General features: G+C 43.0%; 1 protein-coding gene across 1 annotated transcript in view; it reads left to right on the plus strand.

Annotated features, from left to right (window-relative positions):
* Positions 1-18,521, plus strand: part of LOC137639847 (gamma-tubulin complex component 3 homolog) — a 166,309-nt gene that overhangs the window by 129,507 nt on the left and 18,281 nt on the right. The window contains exons 13-14 of the mRNA XM_068372104.1: positions 3,590-3,725; positions 3,851-4,071. Coding sequence (XP_068228205.1) covers positions 3,590-3,725; positions 3,851-4,071 — 357 coding nt within the window. The remainder of the gene's footprint in view (positions 1-3,589; positions 3,726-3,850; positions 4,072-18,521) is intronic.

Here is an 18,521-nt window from a genome sequence, read left to right on the forward strand (position 1 = left end):
GCCCTCTATGGACTTTAAATAAATCATGCTGATTTTTAAGGATCTTTGTCCGGATCTTTTTGTAACTGCTGCTCCTCGTTCGCCTAAACGTCAGAGCTTACACTAGGCCTAGCTACTTCGAAGCCGTTGTTTTATAAGCTAGTGCGCTCTCGCTCTTCTAAGAGAGCTTTACGTTTGCTAGGCGACTGGTTTATCACCAGGAGGAGTTTGGGGGAGACAGCCTTTGCTTTCCCTTCTTTTAAACTGGCTTATAGAGCGAGAGTCTGATATGACACGAGAGAAGTTCTCGGCTTGGGAGTTCCTGTCTCTGCCCAGATAGACTTCTCAAACCTCATAGACTCTCCCTGGCGCCTGGCCATGAGACGCTCCAAGATTTTACAGGTCGACTTCACAGCTATTTTCGAGCCTTTGAAGTTTTGCTGTACAATTATGTCATGCATAAACAAGGCTTTCAGGGATGGCTCCAATGATCTGACAGCCACGTTCTCTGCAGGAACAAGTCCCTCAGGGATGGCTCCATGATTTGGCAGCCATGTTCACTGCAGGAGTACGTAAGAGGCAAGTGCGCTCAATGTGTTCATTGTCAAGACAAACTTCACGATGAAGTCTACCAGGCTGTCTTGACAGCATTTATGGAAGGCGACTGGATGGTCTCTCTCGACCTTCAGGAGGCATACTTCCACATTCCTATACACCCGGATTCCCAACCGTTTCTGAGGTTTGTTTACAGGAATGTGGGGTACCAGTTTCGAGCCCTGTGCTTTGGCCTCAGTCCTGCGCCTCTCGTGTTTACGAGGCTCATGAGGAATGTGGCAAAATCCCTCCATCTATCGGGGATCCGAGCCTCCCTGTACTTGGACGACTGGCTTCTCAGAGCATCGTCCAGTCTTCACTGTCTGCAGGATCTACATTGGACGTTGAGTCTGGCCAGGGAGTTGGGACTTTTGGTCAACCTAAAAGTCCCAACTGATCCCATCCCAGATTATTCTATATTTGGGGATGGAGATTCGCAGTCAAGCCCTGCTCGAAGTCCAACTAATGCTGAAACGAAACGTTTATTCAGTCAGGAGTTGGAACAGTCTCGTAGGGACTCTCTCATCCCTGGAGCAGTTTGTCTCACTAGGGAGACTACACCTTCTGCCTCTCCGGTTCCATCTAGCCTTTCACTGGAACTAGGATCAGTCTGAGAGAGGGACTATCCCTAGCAGTCAAGAACCCAAACCACGTGTTGTCCTCAGACGCGTCGGATTTGGTTTGGGGTGCGACCCTGGACGGTCGGGAATGCTCGGGTCTGTGGACCTCAAGTCAGAAGAGCATGCACATCAACGGCAAGGAGCTATTAGCAGTCCACTTGGCCTTGATGATATTAGAAGGCTTCTTCGAAACTTAGTGGTAGAGGCAACTCAGACAACACCACAACTTTGGCGTACATCTCCAAGCAAGGAGGCACACACTCCTTCACGCTGCTCGAAATCGCAAGGGACCTTCTCTTATGGTCAAGAATTCGAGGCATCTCCCTGTTGACGAGATTCATCCAGGGGGACTTGAACGTCTTGGCAGACTGTCTCAGTCGGAGGGGTCAGGTGATACCCACGGAATGGACCCTCCACAATGACGTGGGCAAGAGTCTTTGGGCTACTTGGGGTCAACCCACCATAGACCTCTTTGCCTCCTCGTTGACCAAAAGGTTACCAATCTATTGCTCTCCAGTCCTAGATACAGAAGCAATCTACATAGACGCGTTTCTACTGGATTGGTCTTTTCTGGACTTATATGCATTCCCACCATTCAAGATAGTCAACAAGGTACTGCAGAAGTTCGCCTCTCACGAAGGGACAAGGTTGACGTTGGTTGCTACCCTCTGGCCCGCGAGAGAGTGGTGCACCGAGGTACTTCAATGGCTGGTAGACTTTCCAAGAAGTCTTTTGGCAACTCCTGGATGGAACTTAGACGTGGGCCTAAGGTTCCTCATGTCAGACAGGTTTGAGCCATTACATTCAGCCTCCCTGAAGGATCTCACCCTCAAGACACTTTTCATAGTGTGCTTGGCTTCGGCTAAAAGGGTCAATGAACTTCCTGCCTTCAGTAAGAACATCGGCTTTTCTTCAGAAAAAAGCCACTTGTTCACTTCAACTTGGTTTCCTGGCCAAAAATGAACTGCCTTCTCGTCCTTGGCCTAAATCTTTTGATATTCCTTGCTTATCAGAGATCGTAGGCAACGAACTGGAAAGAGTATTATGTCCTGTTAGAGCTCTTAAGTTCGATTTAGCTCGTACTAAGTCATTACGAGGGAAATCTGAGGCTTTATGGTGCTCAGTTAAGAAACCTTCATTGCCTATGTCAAAGAATGCTTTGTCATATTTTATCAGATTTTTTTAATACGAGAAGCTCATTCTCACTTGAATGAGAAAGACCGATGTTTGCCTAAGGTTAAGACGCACGAAGTTAGAGATATAGCAACCTCCGTGGCCTTCAAGCAAAATAAATCTCTGCAAAGTATTATGGACGCGACTTTTTGGAGAAGCAAGTCAGTGTTCGCGTCATTTTACTTAAAAGATGTCCAGACTCTTTACGAGGACTGCTACACACTGGGTCCATTCGTTGCAGCGAGTGCAGTTGTGGGTGAGGGTTCTACCACTACACTTCCCTAATTCCAATATCCTTTTAATCTGTCTCTTGAAATGTTTTTAATATTGTTTTATGGGTTGTTTGGAAGGCTAAGAAGCCTTTCGCATCCTGGTTGATTTGGCGGGTGGTCAAAGTCATTTCTTGAGAGCGCCCAGATTAGGGGTTTGATGAGGTCCTGTTGTATGGGTTGCAGCCCTTGATACTTCAGCTCCTGGGAGTCTTTCAGCATCCTAAGAGGATCGCTGGGCTCCGTGAGGAAGACAGACTTACAAGGCAGAGTAATCGTCTAAGTCAACTTCCTTACCAGGTACCTATATATTTTGGTTTTGTTATATTGATAACTGTCAAAATGAAAAAAACTTAGCTTATACGCTGTAAACATAATTAACTCTGGTCTCTACCCACCTCCTTGGGTGTGAATCAGCTATTATATATTCACCGGCTAAGTTAAATATTTAAAAATGATATTTTAATTATAAAATAAATTTTTGAATATACTTACCCGGTGAATATATAAATTAAATGACCCTCCCTTCCTCCCCAATAGAGACGCAGCGGGACGAGAAGAATTGAAGGTTTTGTTTACATACAAGAGTGGTATCTGGCCGACAGTTGGCGCTGGTGGGCACACCCGCAACCTTCATAGCGATCGCTCGCGAGTTTTTTTTTAGTGTTTTTTCTGTCGAGCCGCAGAGTTGCAGCTATTATATATTCACCGGGTAAGTATATTCAAAAATTTATTTTATAATTAAAATATCATTATTTTACAATACTGTACAATAATTTTTAGGATATGTATAGGAGCCATACATTTTCAATAGTTATGATGTAAATTGGTGATATCTTGTATTGCATTGCTTATAAAGCATTTTGTACTATGAATACAGTATGTGAAAACTATTTGTATGTTTTGCCTTGCAATGTACAAAGTAATGTTATGTCTTTGTTGACCATTCCTCAGGTATTTACCGCAGATTGTATGAGTCAGTATTTGATGTTATTCAATGCATTATGGAAAGACAAACGCATGGAGATGATGTTATCCAACATATGGAAAGAACAAGCGGCCACCTCTAAAATGTGTAGAGATATTCCAGGTAAGATTTATAGCAAAAATTTGAAGGTTAATAAGAAAAAAGAACATGTTGATTGGATTTTTGCAGAATACATTTACTTATTTATTGTAGAGTTTGTTTTACCACTTCATTTGCTTTGATTACAGAGTTGGGTAAGGCTCTTCATCACATTCAGCTTTTGACAACAGAGATTATTCATTTGGTGCATCAGATGGAATATTATATGGCCTTTGAGGTCATGGAGTGTTCATGGCATGGACTCATGACTAAATTAAAATCTGCTCAGTCACTCGATGATGTCATTGCAGCTCATAATGAGTTTCTTAAAAGAATAGTCGCTGGATCTCTACTTGATAAAGATTCTAAGGTATGTGTTTTTATCTTTAAAAAATTAACTTATAATTGTTGGGTTTAAGACTACAAAATGCTTGGGATATTACTGTATATCAGTCTTTCTATCATCTTCACCAAACATTCTGCTCTTTAATTTTATATGGGAAAACATGATTAACAGTATACTTCATATCTGACATGACAAATTTACAGTGTACAAATAAAACTTCTTGAAATAATTACAGGCTGGTATAGTCAGGTCTTAGCCTTTACCCCTCTTATGGTGATTAACTTTTTTCTTTTCTTTAAATATATTTTCTATGACTTTAACTCTGATACAGAATAGTGAGTGAAAGAAAAATAGAAATGAACCTTAAAGCAATCCAATTTTTGTATTATATTGCTAAAAGATTTAATCTCTTACATGAATAATTGTTAGTGATGATTATACTGCGCCCATCAAGTGGCTGGCCTCCCTTAGATTTTTATCTTTATCCATGAAGATGTTGCTCACATTAAATTAATCTAGAAGAGGATTCCCTGTTCCTCTGATTTTCACTTGAGGGATTTTTTAATTTTTTAGGTTAAGTAAAATGCCAAAACTTTAACTTCTAGCACACTTAAAATACTAAAAAGTTTCACTCTTACAATGGCAGCCTCTTGGAATTTTCTTATGCATTATAAATAACCGTACTACCATCTTAAATGTAACTATGATGTAACCAGCTAGGGATGGAAATCACCAGTTGTTGCTGCATGGATACAAACTATCATTATTTAATTGGGTTTCTTCCGGTGCAGCCTGTTACAACCAGTTAAGGAACTATCAATGGTCTGGCTTTTATTCTTAATCTTCTCCAGTACCAGTGGGAAGAAAGTGTTCACGTACTTGCCTTGGTGTTGAAGGGCACCCTTGTGGTACCTTTATAAACCTTATCAATGTCGATCCTCCTCCCAGTTGTCCTTTGTGCAGATGAAATGGGTGCTCTATGGATTCCCCTTGTGATGTGTGTAGGGAGTAGTCGGAAGGAGGCCAATGAAGATCATTCTTCTCCGACTGCTTCGACCTCAATGGAGAATAAGAAGCTCAAGTTTGCCCTTTTGAGCCCTGATCTTCCCTTGTTTGGTCTGATCCTTTGTTACAGTCTCCTGGAGATTTGATAAAGAAGGAGAACAATCAAGATTTGGATAACATGTATGTTGAGGTAGTTTCTCCTTCCCTCCTTAATGAGGCGACAATTCTACCCCTGATCATGATTCTTTATAGCTTCTGTTTTTATCCCAGCTGTGGATAAGGTGCAGGCTGATGTTCATCAGTTTTTGGCTGAATTTAATAATCCTGCTTGTTCCCCATCCCCTCCTATGAGTATGCTTTGTTTGTACGAGTAACTTCTTATTTCTGATGTAAGAGACCAAGGAGATTTTTCTGATGACGTTCCAGAAGTTTCCCCTGTGCGCATGATGTGCAAATCTCCTTACATATACCAACGCATTCACATCACCATTCTTCAGCTGTATACCATCATTCTCCCCATACACCACCATCACAATTATCTGGAATGTACTTTTCCCCTTCTAACCCCATGGCATCATCAGACCTTCCTGTTACTCCTCGGGGTCCTTTAGGTCCATCTTTCCCTAATAGGGAAATAGTGAAGCATTTCACTTCTGAAGTATCCTTTGTGCAGAAAGCTCAGCATCATTTAGGAGCTAGCAGTGTGTCGTCATTATGTCCATAATCCTACAAATCCCCACGTCCACTCTCCCATAAAGCCTCAGAGGCTTGTTCACAAGCTCACTCTAGTCCAGAGCGTGCTACACGTTCTGCTGCTCATGTGCCATTTTTATGCGCCGCCCCCATATGCACTCACCTGTTCTTTACCATGTAACTTAATATTCCATGGGTTCTCCTATGCCCAGAACCTTGCCCTCTCCTCCAGTAGCCCTTTTGGAGGATGGCAATTGTTCTTCAATGCATTATCGGTATCAGCACTCAGACTATAGAAAAGATTCTTCTAAATAAGACCATTGCCTCAATCTAGGGATAGAAAACGGTGAGCTGATCCTTTTAGCCTGTTACCTCAAGTTCCCTCAAGCATAGACCTGATCTCCAGGTTTCTAGCTCTTGAGAAACTTTTCAGGGGAGATTATGAATTATACAAAATTGATTTTTCTTGTTCATCGGTTGAGAAAGAGGTTAGGCTTCCTCTTTCTCCTCAGTCATTTTATGATCATATTTCACCTAATTGTGATGGCTCTAACTTTGATTTTTCACGTTCACTGTCAATCTCCTAAGTTTATATTGTATATCAGAAATTTGATGTGAGTTTAAAGACGTTCCTGGGAAGTTTAAAAATCCCAGGACAGTTCCTTAGAAAGAACAAATTTCTACAGAATCTAAACCTAGAGTTCCATCTCCAGGCTCATCATCCTTAATTGTCATTGATGATTCTCCAGAATTTCCTACTGAGGTAGACTCCTGAGATTTGACTGGTGTTGCTCCTCTGGAAGTCCCTGGTTCAGGCTTAGGTGAGGCTTCCATATTTATGAAAATTATGATTGTTATCTACCTTATTAAAAGTCTTGATAAAGCCCCTCATTCTTCAGTTATTGGGAGATGCTGTCTCATTGATGGCTTGTTCCCATAGGCTCAGAGTGCTCTCCACAAATTTGATATTCTTGTTCTCAGCATGCTCGTGACACCATGATTTAAATGAATGAATAGATTTCAGATGATGAAAATTCTCTTAGTGTAGGCAGGTTGTCCAAGTTTCTTCCTCCTGCACACTCATGTCAACTTATATTTTACATGCCAGAGGAGCTCATCCCAAACTTTCACCCATTGATCTAGACGTAACAGCTATGACACAGGAAATCTTGAGTGATCGCCTGGGTTAGCAATCGTCTACTTTTTCAGACCCTAAATTGTTAAACTTTGAGACTGCTTCTATGTCAGAATTTCAGACCTGCTCTTTGCTTGACCATTGATCAGGAGCTGTGTACTTTTATGATGTGCTGGAGAATTTATCGGCCACATACATCTGTAAACAGTATGAAGAACACACTCTGGAGCTAAAGCTCTGGAGTTCCTATTCCCCCAATATGCCTTTATATTGGGAAACTCTACTCTTAAAATAATGAATGTAGTGACATACAAATTTGCCTGACACATGGCGTCGAGAGACCCAATAGCTTTACATAATGCTAACGTTATTGATCATCCTACCTTATTCCCACCTGTGGAAGTCACCGTTGTTGTAGAGAAGTGGGAGAAATCTAGCCAGGCATCCTTCATTAGGAAAGCAGTTGCAATACATTCTTCTGCTCGTCCCCCAGTGAAGTCTTGATGATCTTTTCCTAAACAGACAACTTAACATTGTCTGCTACCTGAACCTTAGGAGTTACAATTTTATTGACAAAGAGAACCTTCAACCTCCTTTCAGCGTAGAGGCCACCCTTCCCAGAAGTCGAGGATGTCACTGTTTCTGTCAGGGATGGAAATTCCCTTGACTTACCACCTATCGGGGGATGCCTGCAAAGTCATTGGACAAGGTGGCAGTTCCACAGGTTGGAAATCTGGGCGGTAGAAGTCCTGCATTCATGGACTATCGTTCTTCTCTGACTACGACTCTGTGGATCCCATCATTGTATTTGAAGGGATGTGAGAAAGACCTCCTTTTGCAGTCAAGTACTCAAGATGCTGGATAAAAACACCATCGAAGAAGTCTTCGACTGGTCTCAAGGTTTCTCCAACAATATCTTCCTGATGTAGAAACTATACACCGAATAGTCTGGCATATTCTTTACAGATTCTCCTCTGTTCTCATATACCTGACAACACTGAGATTATCAAACAATTCTTCTTCACCCAAGGGGTTAACTACTGTACTGTAATTATTCTGTGGCCACTTTCCTCTTGGTAAGGGTAAAAGAGATTTTAGCTCTGGTAAGGAGCTTTTCTAGAAGGAGACTCCAAAATCAATAGCCTCTATACCATTGTCTTCCACTGTCTTGAGTTAGAGTTCTCATGCTAGAGGGTACACTTGGGCAAATTATTCTATCTTGTTTCTCTTCCTCTTGCTTTGTTGAAGTTTTTATAGTTTATATAGGAAATATTTATTTTAATGTTACTCTTTTTAAAATATTTTATTTTTTCTTGTTTCCTTTCCTCACTGGGCTATTTTCCCTGTTGGGGCCCCTGGGCTTATGGCATCGTGCTTTTCCAACTAGGGTTGTAGCTTAGCAAGTAATGATAATAATAATAATATTAATATTAATATCCGAGGTTAATGAAGTACTCGCGTTTCACCTTACAAAGAAGGATAATTCAATTTTAGTCTATTAACTGCTCCACAGGTCTTGTGACCTATTCGGTAGCTCTCTCATGGCAACAGGGTCGCCAGCTACTCACTGATCCTCTTCTCTTAGTGCCAGGGTCACCTGCTGCTCTCTGCACCCCCTTCTCTTAGTGAAAGGGTCACGTTTGAGATTGGGTGGCTTTGGGTAGCACTGCTGTCAAGGTTTTGATTAGGCAAATCCCCCTTGGATTTCTTCTGAAACCAGACAGTCCAACCATGAACTCATCCTTGGTTTACTTGTCTTAGTTTTTCAGTCAAACAGGTCAAGTTTCTTGACTTGAGTTGGTTTTTCAGACATTTAGAAGGAAGACTTATTCGTTGCCAGAATTAGTTGCTCTACTGGCGTTTTCTTTTTTGGTGTCTCGCGTTATTCTCGTTCCTCTTATATTGTCCTTTGTCGAAAAAAGGAAATTTTTCCAGATCCCTCCTTCACATCAAGTGGATACTTGGGCTTGATAGATTAACATAAGATATGGAATTCCCATTCTAAAATTAATATCAATAATACTTAAATGGATAAGTTAGCTATTCCCACCCAGCTTTCTCCACATCTGTCTGGCCATTACTGATTTTCGAGGTGAATGGACAGCCGGTTCAATCAGTAATGTTGCCAATAGGGGTGATATTATTATTATTATTATCACTAGCTAAGCTACAACCCTAGTCGGAAAAGCAGAGTGCCATAAGCCCAACCTCAACAGGGAAAAATAGCCCAGTGAGGAAAGGAAATATATATAAACTATAAAATAAAATATTGTAAAAACAGTAACAACATTAAGATAGATCCTTCATATATAAACTATAAAAAGACTTATGCAGCTTGTTCAACATAAAAACATTTGCTGCAAGTTAGAATTTTGTTCTACTAATTAGAGTTATGTGAAAGATTAGAAAAAGCAAATCAGACAATGGCTAAGTTAAGTAAAATTTGGAAATCAAATCGCCTGAAATTACCTATAAAAATCAGACTATATATCAGTTTAGTTAGATCGATGTTCTTCTATGGACATGAGTCATGTTATGACAATGAGACAATCTCCAATAGATTTAATAGATTTGAGAACAAAGCCCTCAGAAGGATATTTGGAGTTAAATGGCAGGACAGGATTAGAAATGAAACTATGAGATTACTCGAGTGCCATATGTGGATGAGATCATGATGGGTAGATGGAGATGGTTTGGGCATGCTCTTCGCACTCCCCAAGAGAGATTAGTTCACCAAACATTCAGCTGGGCTCCACAAGGCACTAGAAGAGTTGGAAGACCCAGGCCTACATGGCTGCGGACTATGAAGCTCATAGTAGGAGATGATGAATGGGGAAGTATTGAATTCAAAGGTCAAAATAGAGACAACCGGCCAAATTTAATCGAGGCCCTTGGCGTTAATAGGCGTAGGAGGATGATTAGGAAGATCATTCCACAACTTGGTCACAGCCAGAATAAAACTTCTAGAATACTGTGTAGTATTGAGCCTCATGATGGAGAAGGCCTGACTAGAATTAACTGCATATCTTGTACAGTATTACGAACAGGGTGGTACTGTCCTGGAAGATCTGAATGTAAAGGATGGTCAGAATTATGAAAAATCTTATGCAACATGTATAACGAACTAATTGAATAACGGTGTATAGATTAATATCTAGATCAGAAATAAGAAATTTAATAGACTGTAAGTATTATTGATATTAATTTTATTATGAAAATTAAATTTCAAGGATTTTATGTTAGGATCAAAATAGAATTGTGGATATAAACTGATGTTTATGAAATTAGATATTGAGCCTGGTAATCACCACTTTTACACTGCTTTGTACAATATTTTTCAATATTAATCTTACCCGATAATCATGTAGCTGTCAACTCTGTTGCCGACAGAAATCTACGGTAGGGATACGCCAGCGATCGCTATACAGGTGGGGGTGAACACCACAGCGCCATCTGTGGTCAGGTACTCTAGTACTTCTTGTCAACACCACCTCAATTTTTCCTCTGTCGTGCCTCCGGCTAGACCTACATGGATACGCTGTTGATTCTGGAGTTATTGCTCACGATTTGGTGATGTATTTGCTCTAGAGTTTAGCCTTCGCTATTCAGGAAGCTATATCATTAGCTTAGCAAGTTTTTGGAATTAATTTGATTTAATTTTTGATTTAATTTTGGTACGAAGAGAGTATGAACTCTCTTTCACTTTTAAATGGCCGACCCTTCCCTTAGACGGAAGTGTTGGTGTCGAAGAGAGTATAGACTCTCTTAATTTTGCTTAACAAAGTTATAGATTTATTTTATATCTCTCCGCCTTTTATAGGCCTCTTTGATTAACTTCCTTTTATTATAAACTTATTAAAATTTTTATATTTGTTTATATTCGACCTTTCCTAATAGTAGGCGGTCTTTTCTTGGAACCGAAGTTAATTAACTTTGAGCCCGTCATTTCGTTTTTACCTGTTAACATATTATGCCATTTTAATGTTTTTGAAAGAATTTCTTTGATAGTCTTGTACTGTTTTCAAAGTTGAACTAACGTTTTGTTTTGTCTCTGCAGTTGTTGACGTTCAGAACGTTCAACTTGCGCTCTATCGTTACGATAGAGAGAGAGTCTATCACGGTGTCACGTTGCAGTAAGAGTAAACCGATTCTAGCGTTTTGTTCATTCTTTCTTAGCTTAAATGGTTCTATTCTAATAAAGGAACTTTTTATTTGGGAAACCTTTCAGTTTTTTTCCTTTAACAATAATATGTTTTAACGATATATATAATTGGGCTCTTCTCTCAGGTGCTAAGTCAAGAGAGAGAGAGATAGAGACGGAGGGAGAGAGAGGAGGGTAAACGTTTCGTTCAAGCGGGTAACGTTGTTATCGTTTTTGCTCTTCTCCCTAGTCTCTTTAGGGGAAGAAGGTAAACGTTTCTAGAGTTTTATTCTTGTTCTCAGACTTTATGCGGTGAGAGATTTTAAACGTAGTTTATTTGATCTAGTGTTTAATCTCTTTTCCAGCCACTGAATTATTTATCTTTCATTATGTTTTTCTGTTACATTGTAATACTGTTTTCGCAATTACTAACTTTTAATGAAGGATAGAATTGCGTGTTTCAGGTACAAACCACTTAAAGTTTCGAGTTCAGTGAAATAAGTGCAAACAGAAAATCAAAAGTGATAAAGTGATAAGCGCATAGTGTTACAGTGTTGCGTTCGATGGTTCGTCTGTTCGTGCCAGTTGTTCGCCTAGTCTGGGACCTCTTACAAGCTCCCAAGCCCAGGGGAGAAGTAATGTCGAAGGACTTATGGGTTCAGCAGGCCTTGATCGACGAACAGACGTTTCCCTCCGTGGTTTCGGGTGTAACCAACTCACGTAGCCGACGTGATCACCCCACCCACACAAAGACGAGAGAGCCCATTTATTCCTCGTCTGCGGAAGAGGTTTCTCGCAGAAACCATGGACCAAATCTTGCAGCTTTTAAGTGCAAGTCGGTCCCTTCCGCGCAAGTCCAACTCCTAGGTGGTGCCATTAGCACTGGGTCAGTTCGGACTTGCTGCAGTACGACAACTGCACACCTCCCAGAGAGGCAAGGTGGTATCGCAACAGACAGTAACTCCGTCTGTTGCCGCACCAGCTGTTTTAGACCCTCAGTTTCAACGGACAGTAGCTCCGTTTGGTGTTGTCTTTCTTAAACTCTAGTGGTCTATGCTGCTGACAATGCAGTCTCAGCTTGCGGTGTTGATGCAGGAGTTTCAGGCAGAGAAGGTTAACACACCTCCTCCTGCGAGCGCTCCTCCACCTCTACGCAGTCCAGCCTGCCAGACGTATGATGTTGAGGTTCCTCAAGCTACCTCCATGCGTGAGCTGCCGCATTGGGAGTTGCCAGATACCAGCTCTGTGCAGCAACCTCCCCTTTCCTTGAGGCAGGAGCCTCTTGCCACGCGGCAACCTCCTCAACACTTGAGGCAGGAGCCTTATGCTTTGCAGCAACCTCCTCTACCCTTGAGGTAGGAGCCTCTTGCGTTGCGACTACCTCCTCCATCCTCGAGGCAGCTACCTCTTGCGGTGCGACAACCTCCACCATCCTCGAGGCAGCAACCTCAACTCCACCTCTGCGCAGTCCACCCTGCCAGACATATGATGTTGAGGTTCCTCAACCTACCTCCACGCGTGAGCTGCCGCATTGGGAGTTGCCAGATACCAGCGCTATGCAGCAACCTCTTGCGGCAGCCACCTCCACTCTTGAGGCAAGAACCTCAACTCTTGAATGGGCTCTCGTGGCATGGTTGGTTTCGACCTGGCCTTTCATTAGAAGGGGCTAGCGTTCGATCCCAAGTATGAGGTAGAAATTTATTTCTATTTGAACACGATGTTGTGTTGATATTTATCCATATTGACTCATTAGGGGTAATTTGAATGAATTACTACCAATTGTGTCACGTGGTGGCCCGGGGAAATCTGGTAAAACTCGCTGGTAAAGAGACTGATGTCTCACCAGGTAAATCCTCGGACAGCTAGATTAGTGTCAGGTTCAGATTTCTTTAAAAAATCCTCCTCTACCCATCAGGCAGCCTCATGCTTATGAGGAGCCTCATGCTATGCGGCATCCTCCTCAAACCATGAGGCAAAAGCCTCATGCTATGCGGCAACCGCCTCAACCCATGAGGCAGGAGCCTCATACTATGCGGCATCCTCCTCAACGCATGCGGCATAAGCCTCATCCCTTGCAGCTTGAGCCTCATCCCATGCAGCATGAGTCTCATACCATGCAGCATGAGCCTTATCCCATGCAGCATGAGCCTCATCCCATGCAGCATAAGCCGCACGCCATGCAGCATAAGCCGCACGCCATGCAACATGCTCTGCTTACCTTACAGCATGCTCTACATACAGCATGCTCTGCATACCTTACCGCATGCTTCTCAGTCACACATCTTTGGTTGTTGCCAACTCACTAGACTGTCAAGCAGTTTCATAACGTTGCCTTCTAGTCTGCTGCTTTTGCACCAATGAAACCCTCACTGAGAGAACTTAGCTTTTCTCGGATATGGTTCCTGTAGATGAGAAAGTGCTATTCTCCCTCCTTCTGATTTTCCCTTGAGGACTCTGTCATTTGGAGAGGAGCCTTTAGCTGCTTAGCCTCCTATGGACTTTTATTTAAGCATAGCATGCTTCCAGGGAGGGTAATGGTTCCACTTCAGTCGCTAACCCCGTCTGTTACCACACCTGCTCCCATAGACCTTGAGCTGTGTTGCAAGACATGCAGTCCAAGCTTAGTCCTTGTTAGAGGATTTTTTGTTTACGGAGTCAGTGTGTCACTGGGAAGACGTTCAACAACCAGCAGAAGTGTCTTGTTGTGACGCAGTGCGGCAACCTCAGCAACCCGATAAGGAGTTGTCTGTACGACCCAGACAGTCTAGACAGCTTCGGGTTGTCACTGTACTTCCTCGCTTCCCCATGGTTGACAGTTCACAGACTGTGCAGCAGTACCATGATCTTGTGTCCGGCTCCATCAGACGACTAGCTTTTAAGAGCTCCCACAAGTCGTCGCTGTCTGGAGATTCTCAGATGGACTATGGATCTGACCAAGGAACTGGGCCTCCTGGTCAATTTTGAGGAGTCCCAGCTCGTCCCATCCCAGACCATTGTCTACCTGGGTATGGATCTTCAGAGTCGAGCTTTTCGGGCTTTTCCGTCGGCCTCAAAGATATACTAAGCCCTAGATTGCATCCAGAGCATGCTGAGAAGGAACCGATGCTCAGTCAGGTAGTGGATGAGTCTAACAGGGACACTTTCATCGCTGGCACTGTTCATCGAGTTAGGGAGACCCCACCTCCCCCCCTTCAGTATCATCTAGCGGCTCACTGGATAAAGGACATGACGCTAGAGACGATCTCAGTTCCTGTTTCCGAAGAGAGGAGGTCTACTCTCACGTGGTGAAAGAACAGCTTTCTTCTCAAGGAAGTCTACCTTTGGCTGTTCAGAAGCCCGACCGCCGTCTCTTCTCTGACGCATCAGACACGGGCTGGGGTGCGACTTTGGACGGACAGGAATGCTCGGGAACATGGAATCAGGAGCTAAGGACACTTCACATCTATTGCAAGGAGCTGTTGGCGGTTCATCTGACCTTGATAAACTTCAAGTCCCTCCAGCTTAACAAGGTGGTGGAGGTGGACTCTGACAACACCACAGCCTTGGCTTACATCTCCAAGCAGGGAGGGACTCATTTGTGGAAGTTGTTCTAGATCGCAAGGGACCTCCTCATCTGGTTAAAAGATCGAAAGCTCACGCTGGTAACGAGGTTCATTCAGGGCGATATGAATGTCATGGCAGATCGCCTTAGCCGGAAGGGTCAGGTCATCCCCACAGAGTGGACCCTTCACAAGAATGTTTGCAGCAGACTTTGGGCCCTGTGGGGTCAGCCAACCATAGATCTGTTCGCTACCTCGATAACCTAGAGGCTCCCGTTGTATTGTTCTCCGATTCCAGACCCAGCAGCAGTTCACGTGGATGCTTTTCTGCTGGATTGGTCCCATCTCGACCTGTATGCATTCCCGCCGTTCAAGATTGTCAACAGGGTACTTCAGAAGTTCGCCTCTCGCAAAGGGACACGGCTGACGTTGGTTGGCTCCGCTCTGGCCCGCGAGAGAATGGTTCATAGAGGTACTGCAATGGCTGGTCGACATTCCCAGGACTCTTCCTCTAGGAGTGGACCTTCTACGTCTACCTCACGTAAAGAAGGTACATCCAAACCTCCACGCTCTTCGTCTGACTGCCTTCAGACTTTCGAAAGACTCTCAAGAGCTAGGGGCTTTTCGAAGGAGGCAACCAGAGCGATTGCCAGAGCAAGGAGGACATCCACTCTCAGAGTCTATCAGTCTAAAGGGGAAGTCTTCCGAAGCTGGTACAAAGCCAATGCAGTTTCCTCATCCAGTACCACTGTAACCCAGATTGCTGACTTCCTGTTACATCTAAGGAACGTAAGATCCCTTTCAGCTCCTACGATTAAGGGTTACAGAAGTATGTTGGCAGCGGTCTTCCGCCACAGAGGCTTGGATCTTTCCACCAACAAAGATCTACAGGACCTCCTTAGGTCTTTTAAGACCTCAAAGGAACGTCGGTTGTCCACTCCAGGCTGGAATCTAGACGTGGTCCTAAGGTTCCTTATGTCATCAAGATTTGAACCTCTCCAATCAGCCTCTTTTAAGGACCTCACATTAAAAACTCTTTTCCTCGTGTGCTTGACAACAGCTAAAAGAGTAAGTGAGATCCACGCCTTCAGCAGGAACATAGTTTTCACATCTGAAACGGCTACATGTTCCTTGCAGCTCGGTTTTTTGCTAAAACGAGCTTCCTTCACGTCCTTGGCCTAAGTCGTTCGAGATCCCAAGCCTGTCCAACTTGGTGGGGGACGAACTGGAGAGAGTACTTTGCCCAGTTAGAGCTCTTAGGTACTATCTAAAAAGGTCATAACCTTTACGAGGACAATCAGAAGCCTTATGGTGGGCTATCAAGAAGCCTTCTCTTCCAAGGTCTAAGAACTCAGTTTCTTACCTATTCAGGCTCCTGATTAGGGAAGCACATTCTCATCTGAAGGAAGAAGACCTTGCTTTGCTGAAGGTAAGGACACATGAAGTGAGAGCTGTGGCTACTTCAGTGGCCCTCAAACAGAACCGTTCTCTGCAGAGTGTTATGGATGCAACCTATTGGAGAAGCAAGTCAGTGTTCGCATCATTCTATCTCAAAGATGTCCAGTCTCTTTACGAGAACTGCTACACCCTGGGACCATTCGTAGCAACGAATGCAGTAGTAGGCGGGGGCTCAGCCACTACATTCCCATAATCCCATAACCTTTTTAACCTTTCTCTTGAATACTTTTTATGGGTTGTACGGTTGGCTAAGAAGCCTTCCACATCCTTGTTGATTTGGCGGGTGGTCAATTCTTTCTTGAGAAGCGCCGAGGTTAAAGGTTGTGATGAGGTCCTTTAGTATGGGTTGCAGCCCTTTATACTTCAGCACCTAAGAGTCGTTCAGCATCCTAAGAGGACCGCTACGCTCAGTAAGAAAGACGTACTTAATAAAGGCAGAGTAATGGTTCAAGTCGTCTTCCTTACCAGGTACTTATTTATTTTATGTTATTTTTGAATAACTAATAAAATAAAATACGGGATACTTAGCTTCTGTGTTAACATGTATGCTGGTCTCCACCCACCACCCTGGGTGTGAATCAGCTACATGATTATCGGGTAAGATTAATATTGAAAAATGTTATTTTCATTAGTAAAATAAATTTTTGAATATACTTACCCGATAATCATGATTTAATTGACCCACCCTTCCTCCCCATAGAGAACCAGTGGACCGAGGAAAAAATTGAGGTGGTGTTGACAAGAAGTACTAGAGTACCTGACCACAGATGGCGCTGTGGTGTTCACCCCCACCTGTATAGCGATCGCTGGCGTATCCCTACCGTAGATTTCTGTCGGCAACAGAGTTGACAGCTACATGATTATCGGGTAAGTATATTCAAAAATTTATTTTACTAATGAAAATAACATTTTACAAAGTTTATCAAAGGAGACATCGACAAGGAGATGGAGCTGGGGGGAGAGTGACTGCTCCCCGCACTCTAGTTTTGGGGTGTTTAAATGTGCGTGGATGTAGTACGATAGAGAGTAAAAGATGTGAGATTGGAAGTATGTTTAGAAGTAGAAGGATGGATGTATTGGCCTTGTGTGAGACAAAGATGAAAGGAAAGGGTGAAGTGATGTTTGGTGAAATGTCTGGTAGAGTGTCTGGGATTGAAAGGGGAAGAGCGAGAGAGGGTGTGGCGTTATTGCTGAGTGAATGGATGACAGGTAAAGTAGTGGAATGGAAGGAGATATCATCTAGGTTAATGTGGGTAAGGGTTAGGTTGGGTAGGGAATGTTGGGCGTTTGTCAGTGCGTATGGGCCAGGTAGTGAGAAAAGTGAAGAAGAGCGGAATGAGTTCTGGAATGATTTAACTAGGTGTGTAGAAGGACTGGGTAGAAGGAATTATGTAGTTGTTATGGGTGACTTAAATGCTAGAGTGGGTGCTGGAGAGGTAGAAGGTGTCATTGGTAAGTATGGCGTACCAGGTGAAAATGAGAGTGGTGAGAGACTGGTAGACATGTGTGTTGAACAAGAGATGGTAATAAGTGCTAGCTTCTTTAAAAAGAAAGATAAAAACAAGTATACATGGGTAAGAGTGGCAAATGGAAGAGTAGTAGAAAGGGCATTAATGGATTATGTGTTGGTAACTAAAAGAATGTTTGGAAGATTGAAAGACGTGCACGTGTTTAGGGGTATGGCTAACGGTATGTCTGATCATTTTTTGGTGGAAGGAAAATTAGTTGTAGCAAAAGAGTGGGGGAATAGAGTAGGTGGATGTAAAAGGGAGGTAGTGAGGATTGAAGAGCTAATAAAACCGGGGGTAAAAAGTAAATATCAGGAAAGGTTGAAAATGGCATATGATGAGGTGAGAGTAAGAGAAACTGGTAATTTAGAGGAGGAGTGGAAGTTAGTAAAAGAAAATTTTGTTGGGATTGCAAGTGATGTATGTGGCAAGAAGGTTGTTGGAGGCAGCATGAGGAAGGGCAGTGAATGGTGGAATGAAGGAGTGAAGGTGAAAGTGGAAGAGAAAAAGAGGGCTTTTGAAGAATGGCTGCAGAGTAATAGTATAGAGAAGTATGAAAAATATAGAGAGAAAAAGGTGGAAGTAAAGCGCAAGGTACGTGAGGCAAAGAGGGCAGCTGACCTAAGGTGGGGTCAGGGATTGGGTCAGTCATATGAAGAGAATAAGAAGAAGTTTTGGAAAGAAGTGAAGAGAGTAAGGAAGGCTGGCGCAAGAATTGAAGAGACAGTGAAAGATGGAAATGGAAGGTTGTTAAAAGGAGAGGAGGCAAGGAAAAGGTGGGCGGAGTATTTTGAAAGTTTACTGAATGTTGAGGATAATAGGGAGGCAGATATAATTGCTGTCCCAGGTGTTGAGGTGCCAGTGATGGGAGATGAGAATGAGAGAGAGATAACAATAGATGAAGTGAGGAGAGCACTAGATGAAACGAGAGTAGGAAAAGCATCTGGTATGGACGGTGTGAAAGCTGAGATGTTGAAGGAAGGGGGTGTGACTGT

This window comes from Palaemon carinicauda, chromosome 4 (assembly GCF_036898095.1).
Source record: "Palaemon carinicauda isolate YSFRI2023 chromosome 4, ASM3689809v2, whole genome shotgun sequence".
NCBI lineage: Eukaryota > Metazoa > Arthropoda > Malacostraca > Decapoda > Palaemonidae > Palaemon > Palaemon carinicauda.